Source organism: Dryas octopetala, chromosome 1 (genome assembly GCF_963921425.1).
Source record: "Dryas octopetala chromosome 1, drDryOcto1.1, whole genome shotgun sequence".
NCBI classification, from domain to species: domain Eukaryota; kingdom Viridiplantae; phylum Streptophyta; class Magnoliopsida; order Rosales; family Rosaceae; genus Dryas; species Dryas octopetala.
Genome location: NC_141366.1, coordinates 5,825,301 through 5,843,352, shown reverse-complemented (window position 1 = coordinate 5,843,352; position 18,052 = coordinate 5,825,301). Strand labels below are relative to the sequence as shown.

The 18,052-nt window shown below is 37.8% G+C and overlaps 4 protein-coding genes and 1 pseudogene across 7 annotated transcripts; 1 reads left to right on the top strand and 4 right to left on the bottom strand.

The window, feature by feature from the left end:
• Positions 1 to 343: 343 nt before the first annotated feature.
• On the bottom strand, positions 344 to 2,326 carry LOC147296952 (heavy metal-associated isoprenylated plant protein 28-like). Its single transcript, XM_086229504.1, has 3 exons — positions 2,271 to 2,326; positions 1,432 to 1,507; positions 344 to 901 (listed from the first exon to the last, which is right to left on the bottom strand). The coding sequence occupies exons 1-3, from the start codon at positions 2,274 to 2,276 to the stop codon at positions 501 to 503; spliced, it is 483 nt and encodes a 160-aa protein (XP_086085630.1). The 5' UTR covers positions 2,277 to 2,326; the 3' UTR covers positions 344 to 500.
• Positions 2,327 to 4,379: 2,053 nt separating this feature from the next.
• On the top strand, positions 4,380 to 5,467 carry LOC147296951 (uncharacterized). The gene has a single exon (XM_086229779.1). The coding sequence runs from the start codon at positions 4,748 to 4,750 to the stop codon at positions 5,267 to 5,269; it is 522 nt and encodes a 173-aa protein (XP_086085905.1). The 5' UTR covers positions 4,380 to 4,747; the 3' UTR covers positions 5,270 to 5,467.
• A 788-nt stretch (positions 5,468 to 6,255) lies between these two features.
• On the bottom strand, positions 6,256 to 8,763 carry LOC147296950 (POLLEN-EXPRESSED TRANSCRIPTION FACTOR 2). The gene has a single exon (XM_086246341.1). The coding sequence runs from the start codon at positions 8,638 to 8,640 to the stop codon at positions 7,006 to 7,008; it is 1,635 nt and encodes a 544-aa protein (XP_086102467.1). The 5' UTR covers positions 8,641 to 8,763; the 3' UTR covers positions 6,256 to 7,005.
• Positions 8,764 to 11,124: 2,361 nt separating this feature from the next.
• LOC147296949 (UBP1-associated protein 2C pseudogene) lies at positions 11,125 to 13,208 on the bottom strand (annotated as a pseudogene). Of its 2 annotated transcripts, none has more exons than XR_015122803.1 (2): positions 11,998 to 13,208; positions 11,125 to 11,482 (listed from the first exon to the last, which is right to left on the bottom strand). The product of XR_015122803.1 is annotated as a UBP1-associated protein 2C pseudogene, transcript variant X2 (transcript). The 2 variants fall into 2 exon arrangements; XR_015122802.1 differs by having other exon boundaries at positions 11,125 to 11,459.
• Positions 13,209 to 13,769: 561 nt separating this feature from the next.
• LOC147296948 (ARM repeat superfamily protein) lies at positions 13,770 to 17,061 on the bottom strand. 2 transcript variants are annotated; one of them, XM_086254831.1, is made up of 3 exons: positions 16,831 to 17,061; positions 16,354 to 16,740; positions 13,770 to 14,922 (listed from the first exon to the last, which is right to left on the bottom strand). In XM_086254831.1, the coding sequence occupies exons 2-3, from the start codon at positions 16,629 to 16,631 to the stop codon at positions 14,076 to 14,078; spliced, it is 1,125 nt and encodes a 374-aa protein (XP_086110957.1). In that variant the 5' UTR covers positions 16,632 to 16,740; positions 16,831 to 17,061; the 3' UTR covers positions 13,770 to 14,075. The 2 variants fall into 2 exon arrangements, with proteins under 2 accessions (XP_086110957.1, XP_086110949.1); XM_086254823.1 differs by having other exon boundaries at positions 16,354 to 17,061.
• Between the last annotated feature and the right edge of the window lie 991 nt (positions 17,062 to 18,052).

Below are 18,052 nucleotides of genomic sequence, written 5' to 3'. Positions count from 1 at the left end.
TCCCCTTGGTGTGCTCAGATTTTCGGCCCGCCTAATATGTCTAAAGGTTGTTCGGTTGTTTTCTTGTCGGCTTAAAAAACACAATAGCAATCTCCTTGGCAGATATGGTAATCATTTACTGTCAAACCTACCTTGTATGATTGTATCTTTCTTTAAATAGTAAGATATAGGAAAAGTAATCTAAATAACTCTTTTTTTTTTGTTGAAATCGGGCCCAAGCCCAAAAACTGAAAAAAAAAAGATACTAATGGAAATGACAGAGGGCTTTGGGCCTCGACACTAACACTACCAGAAAAGAGGTCCAGGTAACCAAATCTGATGCACAAAACTTAATCAATAGTTTTGATTCGGAGTTTGACAAAAAATTATTACTTTATGATAATATATATATACATGATCACATCTTATTACAACGCTGGTGAAGACGAAATTATTCACATCAAGGATGCAAAAAAAAAAAAAACCCTATTAATTAATGTATACATACACCATGATGATGATCACATTATGGAACAAGCATGAGGGTTTTCATCACTGAAGACAGCAGTGTCCTGCTCATTAAACATGGAGGAATAAGCAGGAGGTTGATAATAGCCATAGTCCTGACCAGTGCGACCATGCTTGTAGTAGTTGTAGGAATAGGCCGAATCATTGTTATTAGATATTGAATTGTAGGTAGTGATCATATTGGGTTGACTCTGATGATCATGGTGATGCTGATCTTGGTAGTTGTTATAATGCTGAACATTAAGGTTGTGGCCGTATTCAGGGTTATAAGGGTAAGGCCAAAGCTCAGCTCTCCTTCCAGTCTTCCTTACTGTCCTCAAGACTTTGCGTTGGTCAGCCCATCCCATTACAGTCACCTTTTGCATGTTTATGTCCACATCAATATCATCTACTCCTGAAGATGAGGATCGCATATATACAATATATTAATTATTTAGAATCACATTAATTTGATAGAATCATATTGTTTTATTCATATAAGTCCACACCCACTAAGGCACTAACTAATTAGAAAAACAGAAATTAATAAGATTTTTAAACCAACTGCTACTGGTCTTGGTCTTTGATTAGTTTTAATTAGTTTTAAACATTACTATCCCTTTCATGAAATAAGATATCCTTAATTTGCTGATCTGGACATAATCACAATATTAGTACCAAAAAGATTAATTAGCAGAGATCTAGCTAGACTCTCGTTTTAACGCAGTATCATTAGAAAATGTTAAATTAATTAATTCCTCTAATTCTTAACTTGTGTATCAATGCTAGCTAACTAGCTAGCTACCAATGAACCATCCAATCAAACTCTTTAATTACATTTTTGAACCACAAGGTCCCTGTAAAAGGGGAAAAAAAAAAAAAAGGCTTCCAACTTGATGGTTAGAAAAAGAAATTAAAGAAGAAAGAACTTTTACAAAATTATACCTTTTAGCTTTTTAAGAGCTTTCTTTATCTTGTTCTCGCAGCCAGCACAATCCATGTGCACTATCATCTCTACAATCTGCCAAAAAGCAATAAACAAGTTAATTAGTAAACTACAGTTCAATATTTGTGGAGAAGATCAAAAAGTACTCTTGGCTGTGAATCATATGCATGTACATTAATGGCTTTGGCTAAAAACGCGATCGAGTACATATATATGTTGAAGCTAGCAAGCATATATATCAACTTGATGAAGAATATTATAAATGGTTTGGATCAAAAGGTGATGGCAAGCCACTTGACAAAGGCCAGCAGGTTCCGGGCTTAGGCTTACCACAATTCTTGTCAGCTATAGCTAGCTTAATTTGTAAGTAATTATATATAATTAATAAGTTTTATAACTATTCAGCTAGCGTACATGCAACTTTAAAAAAAAAAAAGTACTACATGTACTAGCTAGCTACAAGCATATATATACATATTCAGGGACCTCTTGCAGTCTCGCATTAAAATTGGAAATTTTGCATGCATGTATATCTAACTTTTTTGGGTTAAAGGTTTAAGATTGCATGTACTCCCATTTTTTTATATTATCTTTCATAGTACATATATAATGCATGTAATCATTTATAAGCAAGCTATAAGTACACATAAACTCTTTCATAGTACATATATAATGCATGTAATCATTTATAAGCAAGCTATAAGTACACATAAACTCTTTCATAGTACATATATAATGTATTGTAATCATTTATAAGCAAGCTATAAGTACACATAAACCCATGAGAGAGAGAGAGAGAGAGAGAGAGAGAGAGAGAGAGAGAGAGTATGTTTCTCACCGTCATGTTGGAATAAGAAAGAAATATAGCTTTGGTTTCGTTTGCAAGTAGTGTTTGATGAGCCTTTAACTCTAAGAATGAGAAACAAAATGCAATAGCACTCAATATATATAGATCGTAGAGAGAGGTACAATTCTTCTCGATCGCTTTCATTTCAAGCCCTAGGGGCAACGCTGCCAACGCAAGATAAGATAGAATATTATTTTACCAAAACGAGTAGTCCCCACAAATCACTTTCTATATATCTTTGAAAGCAAACAAATCAATTAAACGTGACTACAGACTCGATCAGACTCTGTAAAGTTCATTGCAAGTTCTTAGAACTTGAAATGCAAGCCGGCTTACCCAATATACAAGTAATAAGATATTGTGTTATCAAGGACTCCACCGTGTAGACAAATGTGCAAGGAAAATTAAAATAAACAATGAATTTTTGTTTTCATTTTTAATTATATTAAGCCCTTAATTTGATCGTCAGCATATGTAGTTGTCAATACCATATATATTATATATCATCGTCGATCGTCATCGTCTATATTAAAATGAAGGTTTTTAATTACCGTCATCATATATATATATATATATAGTCATTAAATATGCATGGATTCCATCATATCAGCTTTGCAAGTTGACATAGTAAAGTTCCTGCTGTGTAGTATTAGAGATAGATACAGCCATACAGGCTAGTGAAGTAGTGATCAGTACAATTTATATATGTTTACCAATTACCCACCACCCTCCCTTATACATGAAATTTTACCAGACATGGGGTAAATAATGTAATTTTATCAGATATGCATCAAATTGTGAATTTGAACTACACATTCAAATAAATATCATCATCAATAATTTATATATTAATTAGAAATGATTTAACAAGAGAATATTTTCAATATTTGTTTATACATGTAAAATGTTAATTCTACAAAAGAATATATAAGGGGACTTTGAACTCCTAGAATGGTCTGCAATGTCGTCTCTCAAGACTTAAAAACACAGATGGCCTCTTTTCAAGGCATCGTTTCTGTATTATACCATGATTACTTTTCAAACTGTTAATGACATCGATCTATAAGCAAATCCCATTTAAGTGATGAGAGATGTGGTCAAATAGAATAAATACCGTATATGCAAATAATGCAACAACATTACTTTTTTTTTTTTTCTCTATTGAAAAAAACTGATAATCATGATAATAAACAATCAATTAATCAAATCATAGCTAGGCTAGGCCAGTGGTAGCGATTCGAAAAGAAAAAGAAAAGGTGGACTTTTTTTTTTTGGTCGAAAAAAAAAGGGGTGGACTTTGTCTCTCAGTCTCCAACCTCCATCAAGAGCTCTTGACTAAATTTTTTATGACATCTCTCACATGAGGAGGTGGGATCACACGGAAGAGTCTCTCAGAGCTCTTTCCCAAAAAGAGGCAGACGAATTATAGTAGGCCTAGTTGCATTAATCGGCTTATAATTAAAAGGGTATCCAAAATTTAAATGGTGTTTTTTTTTTTCTAATGACATGGATAAATATCTGTACTCGATCAATCACGTTTTATCACAGGAACTCCAGCAGGTGAAGGAGACGACTTTTATAACAAATATTCCAGACTTCCCAGTTTTATTTAATTGGGATTTGAGAAACGCCATGATATGACATCCACCATGCGTGCGTAAGATACCTGGAAGGATCTATAGATAAAGATTCTTTTTTTGAGGACCTAGCTGGTGTTGCCAGTCCTCGTTCTGTTTTGTAGTTTGTTGTCTCGGGGTCTTTGCCCCCACTTTTACCAAAATAAAAAAAAATAAAAAATAAAAGATTTTTTTTTTTTTTTTTTAAAAGTCGAGAGAGTGAGAGATAGGAAGATGATGTATTGCAACTTGCTAAGGGATCGAGCATTTGAAAAAGAAAGTTGGACCAAAGTCTCTAAATTATAAATGAATTGGGTACGAGACTTGAAATTGAAGTCTTATAAACTCAATTGGTTTAACCATGGAATTAACCATAATTAAAATTCCTACATGTCTTATTATTAATATAGAGAACCTGGTTGGTACTTCTGATTAAAGATCACTACTTACCGATGAAGATTCCTACCTTTCTCGATTAATATGTGCAGAGTACCTGGTTGACACTTTTAATCGACATTATGCTTAAGAATTAAGATTACATATGGTCATCAGAATTACAGTTTAGATATAATTCTCAATAATATAAATGGGTGGGATTGTACTGTCGCGTACCAGATTTGGAATCCAATCTGAACGCAACCCCTTTGTCATAATGCAACTGTCTTCAACGAACAAGAAGAATGTTACCGAACAACAGCAGCAAAATATGGTGATGACCACAACACGCCTAGCTAGCGCTAGCTTCAGTGCTTCACCCAGTGGATCATAAAATAAGGACAAGGCCGGAATAAATAGAAACTTTGGTGACTACTACAATGCTAATCACCTTGTTTTCTCCATTCTACTTGTCCCATGCATGTAGTAACTTGGTATAAATTAAACCCCTTACCCCCAAGTACTTACAACTTGTACTGCTTCCTTTACTCCTTTGGAACTTCAAGAAACAAAACATACTCAATCATGGCAGATCCGAAGGAAGGAGGGATTGTGAAGAAGGGCCATGAAGATGGACTGGCGTTGGCAACTTCACTTCTTGCAGAGTTTGAGCTTCCACTGGGACTTCTTCCCCTTGCTGATGTGATTGAAGTGGGATTTGTGAGGAGCACTGGCTACATGTGGATCCTGCAGAAGAAGAAGGTTGAACACAGCTTCAAAATAATCAGCAAGCTTGTGAGTTACGACTCGAAGATTAAAGGCTATGTTGAAAAGAAGAGAATTAAGAAGCTCAAGGGAGTGAAGGCTAAGGAGCTCATGCTCTGGCCTCCAGTCAGTGAGATTATTGTTGATGAACAACCCACTGGAAAAATTCACTTCAAGAGCCTTGCTGGCATCACCAAGACTTTTCCGGTTGAGGCATTTGCTGCTGGGCAGTAATGCATGCTGACTATCAAGCAGGCCAAGGTCCAGTAGGTGCCTACATTTCAATATTTCATCAGTTTACAACTTCAATTTCCTCTTTGGGGAAGCCTATTTTCTCCCTTTTTCCCCCTTCTCTTTTGTGTTATGATAAGGTTTCTGATTGTGGTATCCTACTAGAGAAATAAAAATTCAGTTCATGATAATTATACAATATGAAGTGGATTTTCTTTTTCAGCCAGACGTATTAAATGGATTTAATGAAACCAGATATGATGAAAGCAATACCTAGCATGCACAACAGTAAATTCCTAATCAAATTAAATTCATTCTTCCTTCCTCAAGGAGAAAGAGGTGTTGTTAAATAACTTAAATGGATTGCCCATCCAATCTCACAGGATAGCAGGATGCATGATAATCCAGCAAATAAACATGAGATATGAAGATTTGATGGAAGTACAGGATGCACTTAATAGCTAGTTGGACACAGGTCATAAATTAGGAAACAATATGTTGCAACTGCATCTACGTACAAATTTATTAGATTTAAGAATTCCATGCTTGCTCTTAATGCCCAGTTACACTGTCCCAAATGACAAAAGAAAATAAGGAGAGTTGGAAATCTGAAAATTGCTTGGAATTGGGCATAAATCGTATCTGTTTTCTCTTATAGCTAACCAGTAAATGAGTTTAATCTTGCAAGCCTTAGCATTTCACACTAAGCACTTCGGACCTTGATCAAGCTACTCCTACCTAATAAGGATCATGGAGGCAGAGACCCAGCAATTTTAGTTTCAAAAAACCCCAGAATCCTATACTGCTTTAGGTTCCACATTATTAACAGAAATCTAGTGTGACCCACAATCACCATACTAGAGATGTATGCAGTAGAATGAACATCACACGTCAAAGCACTAGTGCATAAGCAACAAAAGGGGGGAGGAAGAAATACAAATTTTACCGCATTTATTTAGGAGTTAAGGAGTATTGAAGCTTACCTAACAAACAGCCTTACTCATTCAGCAAACCTGCATTGGCAATGATTCCTCGGTTTCTCTGGACCATCTAAAATTTACTTAGCTGATCAGCCTACTCATAGAAGAAAAACAGTAACTAATAATAAGTGTTGTCCAGAAAAAGCCAACAGCCTCAAATATATCATTCCGGAAAGTTCCAATATATCATATTAATGGCTAGTAATGAAGTTGAGATGAGCACGAAATGGCTGATTAAAGAATATGTAATTTTTGAAATTTCTAGAAAGATATTTCAAGAAAATAAGTTTGCTGCTAGGAAGATTGAGTTTTGAAATAAATGCAACTTCTAGGAAATCTAAAAATACATGATAAAACATAATATAGAAACAAATTTCATAGTTCTCCTCAAGAATAGCCAACAAAGTATTGTATTGCAGTCATGACCAAATCACCCCCCAACCAAGAAAAAGCAATGAATGAGCCAGGTAACAGAAAAAAGCAACACATATGTAGGAAAGATAAACCTTTGAGACAAAAATATTTCCATTCTCATTAAGTGACCTTTGAGACAAAAGAATAAGGCCCTATTAAGAGAATAAACAAATACATATGCTATTGTAATCTCAAAACTTCTCTGTTTAAAAAACAGGAAAAAAGAATTATGTGAACTCAGATCAAACGTCTGGCTTTACAATAGTGAAACAAAATCCAACAAAAATGTCTCTTTGATCATGCAGTTGCAAAAAAGAGCAAGTATATTCCACCTGCCAGAGCCTCTCACACAATCCCAGAGTCAAACACGTGTAACTCCAGTAAGGTATTGTAATACCCCTTCTCAATTTCCTCCTCTTTTACTCGATGAAGGAGGAGGGTTTCAATAATTAAATCTTCCCAATCGATATCATATTTCGGTGTTCTCTTTCTCTTTTTCCTAGCAGGTACCTCTTCAGAAATGCATGTGTTACTGTTGTCACCTGAATGAGCATTTGATGGATGCATAATTCTATCAATTCGCACTTTTGCAGCATTTATCTTTTCTCTCCTCCTCATATAAGCCTTGCAACCAGCAACAAATGATGGGGGCATAGCATCCAACCCTACATCCTTTTCCAATATCTTCTTAAGTATAAGCTTTTTGCTCAACTCCGACTTCCCTTTCCACCACTCTGTACAAGCACGGAGCTCAAAACCCTGCCTTTTTTTTCTTCCACGAACCTCTCCAAGCCCGCCAGAGGACTCAACATTCTCAACCTCCTCTAAAAACTTTGAGTAAACCATGGATAAGCATTCATGTGAAAGCTTTAGCCTATCTATGTCGTCAACACCCAATGCACACCCACCATCTTCTACCTCAAAATACTGACAATCATGTGAAAGCTTTAGCATATCCATTTGTGCTGCAGAATCATCTTCATCAAAATTCACATCAGTCCCATATCCAATATCTTTCCTTAAGCATTCACTGACAACATCTCCCAAATCCAGCCCAACGCCCTTCAAATCCTTGTTCCCACCAGGCTTTGCCATCGACTTCTTCTCCATATACTGAATCACAAACGGCGCATTCTTAACAACATTCTTAACCGTAACATCCTTACCCCAAGGCAAGGCGGCCTGCGCAACCTTCACAAGCGCCTCTAGAAGTTCTCTATACCTCAATCTACAAGTATGAACCACGGCATGAACTTCCTTGGCCAAATCCTCAATCTTAACACAGAGGCCATTCAACTCCGCGACAAGAACCAACACCGCCGCCACCATGGGAAGCGGCCTCCTCCCGGTGGTCAAGTACCACTTAATGGCACAATGTATCAAAAATATGCCCTGTTTTTGCATCCTCTCCACCTTATCCCCCCCAACACCGGTGAACCTGGGCGAATTCCTAAGCGTCCGCACGAACAAATTGACAATATCAAATTCCGGAAAGTCGGGCTTTTTCAAATCGAGGAAATTAACAACACGCATAATCATCCTACCAAGCTCATAAACATCGTACCCGATCACCGAAGCAACCTCGGCAATGGGCAAGGACTTGTTATCTCTCCTCATAGCAACATATGCACAAGCACCAATGAAAATAGTGAACCAATTACCTTGGCCGTACTCACCTTCGGTGATTGTGGCGACCATGGTCTTAACGTCGTTGGTTTTGGAGACCGACAAGCCCAACCTGAGAGACAAGTCGTCGATGAGCTTCTTGGCCTCGTAGATTTTGGTGTCTTTGTAATTGTAAATGTTGCCGGCTCCGGTGGTGCCGACGCGGACGAAGGTGCCAGTTGGGCCGTTGATGCCGCCGTACTGGTCCCGGAAGCTGTCGAACTCTTGGAGCTGCCCGCAGGAGGAGCAGATCAGGCTTTCGGTGATGTCGTCGCGGATGAAGGAGTTGCCATGGCAGTGGTTGCAGACAGGCATGTTTGGGTGATCAGTGGGAATTCAGGAGTAAGGGTTTTACGCCATTAACCTTACCCTAGATGCTGCGGCAATCCCTATACGAAAGGGCAAAGGAGAGAGGTTTTTTTTTTTTGGTGCAAGAGGAATTTCTTTTTTCGAAAAAAAACAAATTGAACCATCTATATTTTATTTGAAATTTGAATAGATTTTAATTTTGTTGAAATCTTTTTTTAATGTCTTGGAGCTCCTCTCACACGATTCACTCGTTTAGCAAGCAGAAAATCTTGCAATAACTTGAAGATCAAAGAGGCTTTTATGCTTTTATTTATTTCATTTATTTTGTTTGAGTTACTAAATTAATTGTCTAAAGATTAATGATGCATTACATTTATTCTATTTTGGAAATAAAAAGGAAAACAATTATAAAATTATGATGTCTACAATTTTCAACTTGCATTAACTAAAAAGAAAAAGATTGCAAACAGATCTGTTATGAATTAATTTAAGATTTGTAGAAATAGATCACTAGAATCTTTGTAGCAGTCAACGTTGCAATAAGTTAAACACATTTTAAGGTATCATAATCCTCAATTATATCTTAATAATCTCCAATAATTTAAATTTCGCACTTTTCTTGGATGAAAAAACAAGTTGGAACTTCATTCACCATTAGTTGCATCATGATTGATATACAAGCGAGACATACAATTTTTAAGGTTAAAAATATGATGAGGTTGTCAAGACGCAAAAAACAAAGTATTAGGTTGGTATTTCCTCAACTTGGCGACATTACTACAGAGCATTGCATGTCTACATGTTACAAATAGATGACCATATTGTGAAGATTACAATTAGAATTTACAAGTTGCTCAAGGCTTCTCTCCTCCACACAACTTTTGTCATTTGGGACACTGCCAAGCTTCAAGAGGGCCCATATAGTCTTGGTGTGGTTCCAACTCCAAAAATCATTAGTTAGCAGCAGCCGACAAAAGGGAAAGCGTGAGCCATGATATATACACACAAGCCAACAGAAACCACAAGGCATAATATGTATAAATTTATGGAAGTGGCTTCTTGTTACAACAACCAGACTCAAATTACGTAAAGAAACAAACAGGGAACACCGCAACACTGACTGGGGGAGAAAATAAAAACATTCATTTCTAGTTATTTGATGCATTGGGGTTTTTTAGCCTTCCATAGATAGTGGGTTATGAAAACCATAAGATGTAAGGAGGGCTTTACTAGGCTTTCTACAGAAGGTGGGTTATGAAAAGTGAAAACCACAAAAGAAAATGGAAGGAAACCATTCCAAGAATCTTCCCTTATGCAAATGAAAAAAGGGAAAAGGCAAGAGGAGACAGCAAATTTCAAACGAAAGAAACATGAAATGATACTTGTCCTCAAGTGTCATAAGATATCATGTACCAGTACAGCACAATAACTTAACACCTAAAGCAGCAATCCTCCCAACTTTAAATGGAGATCATGATTAACTGAAGAGCAGCATCAACTCTATTGCATAAACAAGTTCACTAAACTCACAACTTGCTCTTTCAAATATGATTACAAACAAGAGTTAATTACACTTACACCCCTTGAGGTTTATCGTTTTTTCACATACACCCTCTGGAGTTTCAATAATTACATAAACACCCCCTGAAGTTTCAAAACTGTTACATATAACCCCCTATATGAGATGAAAAATGATGAAAAATTATACAAAAAAGCATGCTAAGAGGTGAAATGACCTAATAAGATTACTCAAGGTGTAAGGTCCAACCTCAATACAAATATTTTCTTTTTTGTTTATTTATTTTTTTCTCTTGTAGGGGGTTATATGCAATAGTTTTGAATGAGGTGTATGTGTAATTTTTGAAACCACAGAGGGTATATGTGAAAAGACGATAAACCTCAGGGGGTGTAAGTGTAAGTAACTCTTACAAACAACAAAGTCAGCATAAGCAAAGGAGAAAAAAAAAAAAAAAAGCCTAGTAAGAAAGATACAAGTCACAAATATCACACAAATGCGAACATTGGCTTCTATAGAAAGTAAGAGTCCTTGAAACTATGTGGCAGGGTGTATATCAACTTAATTTTCAACACAAACTAACCCAAATAAATGGTAGAAGATACAACAAACATAATGGAGGAGTGTTTTGACCAAAAAAAAAAAAGTAAAGTGACCAGTTTATGTTATATTGGAATATAGATATTTCATCTCAAAATGATAGGTTACACTCCCTCCATACAAAGGTCAAGGTGAGCACGAATGCAATGGAAAAATGAATCAGTTTTAGAAATCTCGATGGTTTATAACAGACAAGGAAAAGGCACACAATCTCCAAATTTGTAACAAATAATATATTGTGTTCCAGTTGGCAAGCATTTTAGCAATCAATATAGATATTTCAACTTTCACACCAAGTGAGAGAGAACGATTATTGTACATAATAACTGAAGTAGAAGTTCTAGATATAAAGGTAAAAGCCACAAATTATCATGTAAAGAAAGCAACTAGCAGTATTATAGCATAAAGAAGTTCAAGGACATTAACAGAAAACAGGGGAGTTATTGTCATCTACTCAACAAAATAAGAAATCCCTATTTCAGCAAACCATTCATCACAAAAGTAATAATATCCTTTCGAATAAGTTCTACATTTAGATCAAGATCGATCAGATAACAAAACACAACTCATAGAAGCAGAATAGCAGATGAAGTGAAGCAGCAACAGAATCACAGCAGTCCATATAATCAATCGAAAGATTTCATTGGCTGCATTCATGAAATCACCATAACCATTTAAAGCATTTGCGCCCAAGAAGCTTCTCAAGGACCTGAACCAAATACCCATTCACCACTGAAACATGTAATCAAATCTAAATAAACCAAAATTAAAGCTTCTGCAATCAAAAGCATAAAAGGAAAACATAAAATTCAAAAGCTAGTGCAACTGCTTAGTGAATTACTGCAAAGCCTTGTAAATTAGTTGACTAACTGTAAAAATCCATGATTTATAAACTTAACACGCTTTTCAGACAAAAAAAGAAAAAACATATTGTACTTATAATCACTATATACAAGCAAATCACACAAAAACTTGACTCCAATTAACGTGCGTTTTGTAAGAAACCTAATTCAACTTCAAGGGGAAATATTCATGAATCAGAAGCAGCTATGCACAGAGCACACATGATGAATTGACTGACGCAACAGGGACATGTAAGCCAACAACACAGCGCACAAACAAATACAAGAACTTTTCTATTAAGTTTGGCATTTTAGAACATATAAAATTTGTGACCCTTTTGATATTGCAAGTTAAAACTAGCAAATATATATGAAAAAAACGAAAAATAAGAATACAAAGATTACCTCAGTAGTAAGGTGGTATGCCCTGGTACAGTCCTCCTGGCGGGACTCTGGGCACTGGAGGAGGAGGGTGGTGATGCTGCGAAGGAAGCGCCATGGAAGATGCTATTGCTAAACCATAATGTGGACCATCTGAAAACCCTCCATGAGGCATTCCTATCGAACTCGGGGGCATCCTTGCATTGAATTCAGCTGGTGGCGGCATTCCATATACACCTCCCAAATTCGCATTATACCTCCCCCCGAAACTATTACCGGGAGGCACCAGCCCCGGCTGATGCCCACCGGGAAAGCCTGAATACGAACCGGCCTGAGGCGGCGGTCCCTGAAACATCCCTGGCATCGAAGATTGCTGCGGCGGAACGCCAGAATGATCTCCGGGAGGCGCTTGAGGCCCTCCAGCTTTGCTCTTCTTGTTGTCCACGGCCAATTTGCAAGCCACCTGATGGCCGTCTATGTTCTTAATGGGCTCGAGGAGCGCGGCCTTGGCTCCCTCCTCGGTCTTGTACACGAAAAAAGCAAAACCCTTTGATTTTCCGGTGGCCTTGTCGAACCCTAATGGACCTTCCTCAATCTCTCCGTAGGTTGAAAAAGTAGACAACAATCTCTCCGAGGAGATATCAAACGGCACGCTGCCCACGTAAATCTTCCTGGCGGAGACATCGGCACTGCTACTACTGTTATTGAATGACGCCGAGACTCCGGCGGCGGCGAACTGGGTAACGGTGACTCTGCCGTCGATTTTTTTACTGGGTTCTTTGAGAGCGAGGAGGGCGGAGTCGGCGTGCTTGAAGGTGACGAAGCCGTACCCCTTGGATTTGCCGGTGGACTTGTCGAGGATGACGATGGCCTCTTCGAGCTCGCCGAAGGCGGAGAAGAGGGAGCGGAGGGAGTCGGAGGTGGTATCGGCGCCGAGGCCGCGGATGAAGAGCTTGCGGAGGGTGGAGTCTTTGTCGGTGACGGAGCGCACGGAGTCGAGGACGTCGGGGTGGCGAACGACGGCGTTTTGAAGGATTTCGACGAGTTGGTCCTGCGTCAAGGGTTGGAGGAGCTTCCGGGCGTCGTCTGAGGTTAGAGAGGTGGGTTGTGAAGGTGGGGATGTGGAAACGGTGCCGTTTTCTTCGGTTTTGCGCTTCTTTGTGAAGTCCATGGTGTTTCTGCGAGTGTGTGATAAATTTGGGAATTTGGGGGAGGACTTGGACTCACAACTTTGTATAAACCCTAAGCCTACACTAGTTGATATATTCGTAATCCTTCTGGGTGGATTAGACGATTCTTTCTTTGATGTCGTTTTGTTATGCTCAAGTAATACGACTTGTAGTTTTAATAGACGAGTCAAGAAGACAAGAACGGCGGGGGACCGGGGCCTTACTTGTGCTTGCGAATTGCGATCTAATTTGTTGGCCCAATATCATATATGGCCCTCTAAACTTCAATATATATTCTACCACGGTTCTAGTCTTCAGCTCTATCACCCTCTCTCATCAAACTGGTTATATGACTACCATATGAAAAGTTGAACGTAAGAAAAGAGTTGTATACAAATCTAAGGTAGTATTGTTTGAGTTACCACTCACGAACACTCAATTAACTTAGATAGACAGCCAATAATGTTTAAGGACAAACCATTACCGGAACTAAAAGATTGGAGAACATAAAATATTAAAAAATTATATATATAGGACGAAGATATTTTATAGAATGTATTGTCAAATGATATAATAATTTGATTTTCACACAAAGAATGGTACTCCATAACACATTGAACAAAGGAATCAAAAAAACTGGTCACTATATTCCTTGTGTCCCAAGCAAGGGTTCATTGTTATCCAGGTGGAGAATATTTGTTTCACGTCTTCACGATGTACAACTGTCATAAGCTATATGCACAAGAAATGCATTATTCTTTTTTTTTTTTTTTTTTCTGTTTACAAGGACTTCATTTGTATTCCCCATATGAGGAAGCATCCTTGTCCTCAGTGTTTTGAAGCCACCAAATGCTATTTACAATGAATAGCACTTTCTAATGCAAATCTGAAAACTAATGAGGAAGTATGTTAAAAATTTGTATTATCTTTCAATTAGTAAGGCAAGCTCTTAGAGCTCGTGCTGATAATCAAAGCCTTGAGCTTAGATGAGTCCCCAGAAGCACTGGCTCTCCTTGTTATCATTTCCATGTTCTTGTATAGACTCTGTTTCACCAAATTCTTCATCATTTTCTTCCCTTGTTGAGTCTCCTTTTGATTTACAGGTGAACCAATTGCAACCCTTGCTGTCTGTGGCCCAGAGTGTGGCCCCATTTTGGCTTGCCTCTCATCCTTGAACCATTGTAATAGTTTGAGTGCTCTCTTTTGAGCTAGAGAGCTCCCCAACAAGGCCACCTCAAGAAGTACAGGGACAATTCCTGACTTGGCCATTTTTTCTCTTTGATCTGAGCTTTGATGGGCTAAAATCATTAGAATGTAAGAAGACAGTTCCTGGCATTTGGGCTTCTCCTCCCATGTCAAAATCTCTATCAAGCTCTCAGGCACCATTGCGCTATTTTCCATGGCCTTCTTTCCCATTAAGGTCACCACCAAGTTCCCCAATGTTGCGAGAGCTTTCTCAGAAAGTTCTTTGATGGAGGACAACTTCAAGAGAGCCTCCACCAACCCATTAGAGACCAAATTACCTACATTGTCCAACATGGTGGAGAGGTTGTGCAAAGCACCCAAACATGACTGCTTGGTTTCAATGCTTGAACCTGACTCAATAATGCCAACAAGAAATGGGAGAATTTCTGATGAGGCTGGAAGAAATGGGGTGTTTACCAGTGAAGACAACAGCAAAAGTAATTCTGCAAATTGATGCCTTGTTGGCTCATCAAGAATTTTGATGTCTTTTGGTAGTTTGGAGAAGATTCCTGCCTCCACCATGAGAGCCTTGTTCCTGAATCAAGAGAATGGGTAAAGAATAATTAGAAACAGAAGCACAACAAAATGTATCAACTTCTGTTTACCTTGAGGTTGACAACAACAATAAAACTATACAGTTCAAGTCAATAATGTTTAAGCACACCCAATTACTATATATGAATTATAAGCACACCAAACCGACCAAATAAAATAAAGAATTTCTGGCAGAGCAATCAAGTCAACGAGATTCCACGATTTAGATCTGTGTTGTAATGTGAAGGTCAATAAAATGGGGGGTTTTTTATTGTCCAAAGATCAAATGGGATCTGAACAACTACACTAAATCTTACAAGCTTAAAGTCTTCCCATTTGAAGAAAACAGGGTCATGTTAGCTTTGATTATATTGTTTCCTCTCCAAGTACTCTTCCAACCACTATGGAACCTTGTGGTCAGACAGCCACCGCAGCCTGCGGCCTTCTGATTCAAGGCCATTATTTTGCCTAATTGTATTTAATGCTTTCAAATAATGCAAGATACCCATGAATTTAGTTGATACGTACTTTGTAGATGGTAAGCCCCAGTAACCCTTTTCAAAGCACTGGGTTAATCAAATTGGTTCCCTGCACTGCACTGCAAAAAATATGAGCAAAGCCTACTAATGATTGGCGACTATAAAAGGGGTGGCAATTAGCAATAGAGACTAAAGTGCTTCTATTTTAACAAAAATAGGTGACAATTAGGCAATATGCACTAAAGTTCCAAATTGCCACCCTTTTTGTAGCCGCCAATCATTAGTGGGCTTTGATCATATTTTTTGTAGTGTGAGTATAGGCTATAAATTAATGCAATATGTTCTAAGCTATATATATAGTCAAGTTGATTGAACAGTAACAGCCACTCAAAGGTAGCATATTGTCAAGTTGATATTTTTGAGCATTCTTCCAACCACTAGATGACAATTGTCATCAATTGTCAATTATTATATTCTTGCCTCTTTTCACTAAAGGACTTAAACCCTACCCCACACTTGAAATGCCATCACCTTTATAGCAAGAGAGCTTCATCCTGCCATAGCCTTCACTTGGGCAAAGGTTCAAATGAAAACTAAACAATCGCTTAATTCTTCTTAATCAACTATGAATGAAAGTACTCCTCGTTTCTCTATAACTCAATACTTTTTTCATTCTTAATTAATAGCCCTAAAGAAAAATAATTTAATTCTATACTAAAGTCAAATTTGGTCACCAGTAACTTAACACAACTTGATTTTTTATTAGCCCTATTCAATGAATTTATATATATAAGAGAGATCTAAAATCATATAATATATATACATACATAAAAATATTCTTTTATCATATAATCTAGCAACGCAACATGGATAAACTACATTATGACATATATATAATATATGAAAATGTTCTTTTATGGTACAGTTTAGTAACATAACATAAAATTACTTACATGTAAATTCCATTAGCGAGCTCAATCAAAGCAAACACGGCCACGCGCCGCCGGGCAACCACCTCGGACGCCGCCATGGACACCAAAACTGGCATAACGCCGAGGCCACCCACCAACTTCCTGACGTTGACATCCTCCTTAGCCAAGGTCCCAATCTCCTTAGCCGCCAACTCCTTCTCTCGCCAGCTTCCAAAGTGAAGCCTCTTCACCGCCCTCTGCAACCCCAACACATCATCCTCATGGCCACCACCACTCTCCTTCTCCACCACTTGTACCATTTCTTCGTTATCAATGCTTATACGATTGGAGGGTACTCTTGTCGACGTGTCAAATTGATCGGACGACGGCGTGTTTCGCTTGCGGGAGCCTTTGGAGCGCAGGAACAGTCTGATGCGATTGAAAAACCGAAGCTTTATGTAAGAATATAACCAAAGAGGAGAAGAAGAATTGTTAGAAATTGTAGAATTAGAATCAGACATGTTTGTTGACGTTGAGAGGGGAGACAAAGAAAGAGAGAGAGAGAGAGGGTGAGGGTGAGAAACTGTGTTGGGTTTTCGTTTCTTTATATATAAATTTCTCTACAATTCTGACTTTTTTGAGCGTTTGTGAGATCAGTGGGACAGAGAAGAAGGACGACTTTTTTAAATTGGAGCTGAAGAAAAACAGAGGGAGCACAAGCACATGGAGAGGGAACAGTGCTGACTCTTGAAACTCACACACACACTCCATGACAGATTATATGATCTTCAACATAAACAATATTCAATTCCTACACCACCCATCATGCCCATGTTTATTTTCTCGATTTACGAGATTGCCATTCTGGATTGAGTGTGGTGGGGCCCATTTGCTTGGATGCAATTAAAATCGGACGGCTAAGACTATTGTTGACTGTCCCCAATATCAATATGTGCATGCCATATATAGTTTCTTGGAGGGTCACTGGGTCGATTTTTACTCTTATTAATTACTATGGTTGATTTGTGACACATGTTATAAGAAGATGCTTAAATAATATGTGCTACTCAACCACCATGGTGGTAATACTCATCATAGTGAGCAAAAATGATTCCGGGTCACTGTGTTACGTTTTCTATGAACAATTGCTTAGCTTTAATTAATCTTTTGGTTGCTTAATTAATCTTGGTTGTGTGGTGTGGGATACGATTACATATGGCATGTGGGAATCAGACAGAGAGCACCTGCACTGATTTTCCTGCAAAATTGGGGTCAGAGATTTTGATCTCGTACAGGTGGCAAGCATGCACAGAATTAATGGGTTGCTGCATAATCAATCCTCAGATCTAGCCAGTCATTTGTTTTTTCAGTTTTCTTATGTTTTAATCTTTAGCAGTGCTGCCATTTTCTCACATTATCATTTGGGATTTTCTCTGCAGGAAGGATCAGACGATCACTGGATCACCAATCACCATTTGTACTATATATATTGCAAAAGAAAAACATATCTGCACAATTGATGTTAATCAGCACGTTATACGATGAAGTTGATCTAGTTTCTAGGTATTTTATAGCTTTTTACATTAATTACTTGCAGGTGTATCTCATTAATATGTGTATTGTACAGATTGGCAGAAATACATATTATATGAATGTCAATATATATCTTACTTTGTTAAAAATAAATTAGATTTAAATTGAGTGAGAGTCCGGCTATCAGCAGTTAGTTGCATACGCACAT

What these genes read in the sequence shown, in the direction of transcription:
- LOC147296952 (XM_086229504.1), bottom strand. An exon ending in AGCTCTTAAAAAGCTAAAAG is followed by an intron (nt 902 to 1,431) that starts GTATAATTTTGT and finishes CCTCATCTTCAG; the next exon opens with GAGTAGATGATATTGATGTG.
- LOC147296951 (XM_086229779.1), top strand. Translation starts at nt 4,748, where the DNA reads ATGCATGTAGTAACTTGGTATAAATTAAACCCCTTACCCCCAAGTACT.
- LOC147296950 (XM_086246341.1), bottom strand. Translation starts at nt 8,640, where the DNA reads ATGCCTGTCTGCAACCACTGCCATGGCAACTCCTTCATCCGCGACGAC.
- LOC147296948 (XM_086254823.1), bottom strand. Translation starts at nt 16,832, where the DNA reads ATGTCTGATTCTAATTCTACAATTTCTAACAATTCTTCTTCTCCTCTT. An exon ending in CTCGCTAATGGAATTTACAT is followed by an intron (nt 14,923 to 16,353) that starts GTAAGTAATTTT and finishes CTCTTGATTCAG; the next exon opens with GAACAAGGCTCTCATGGTGG.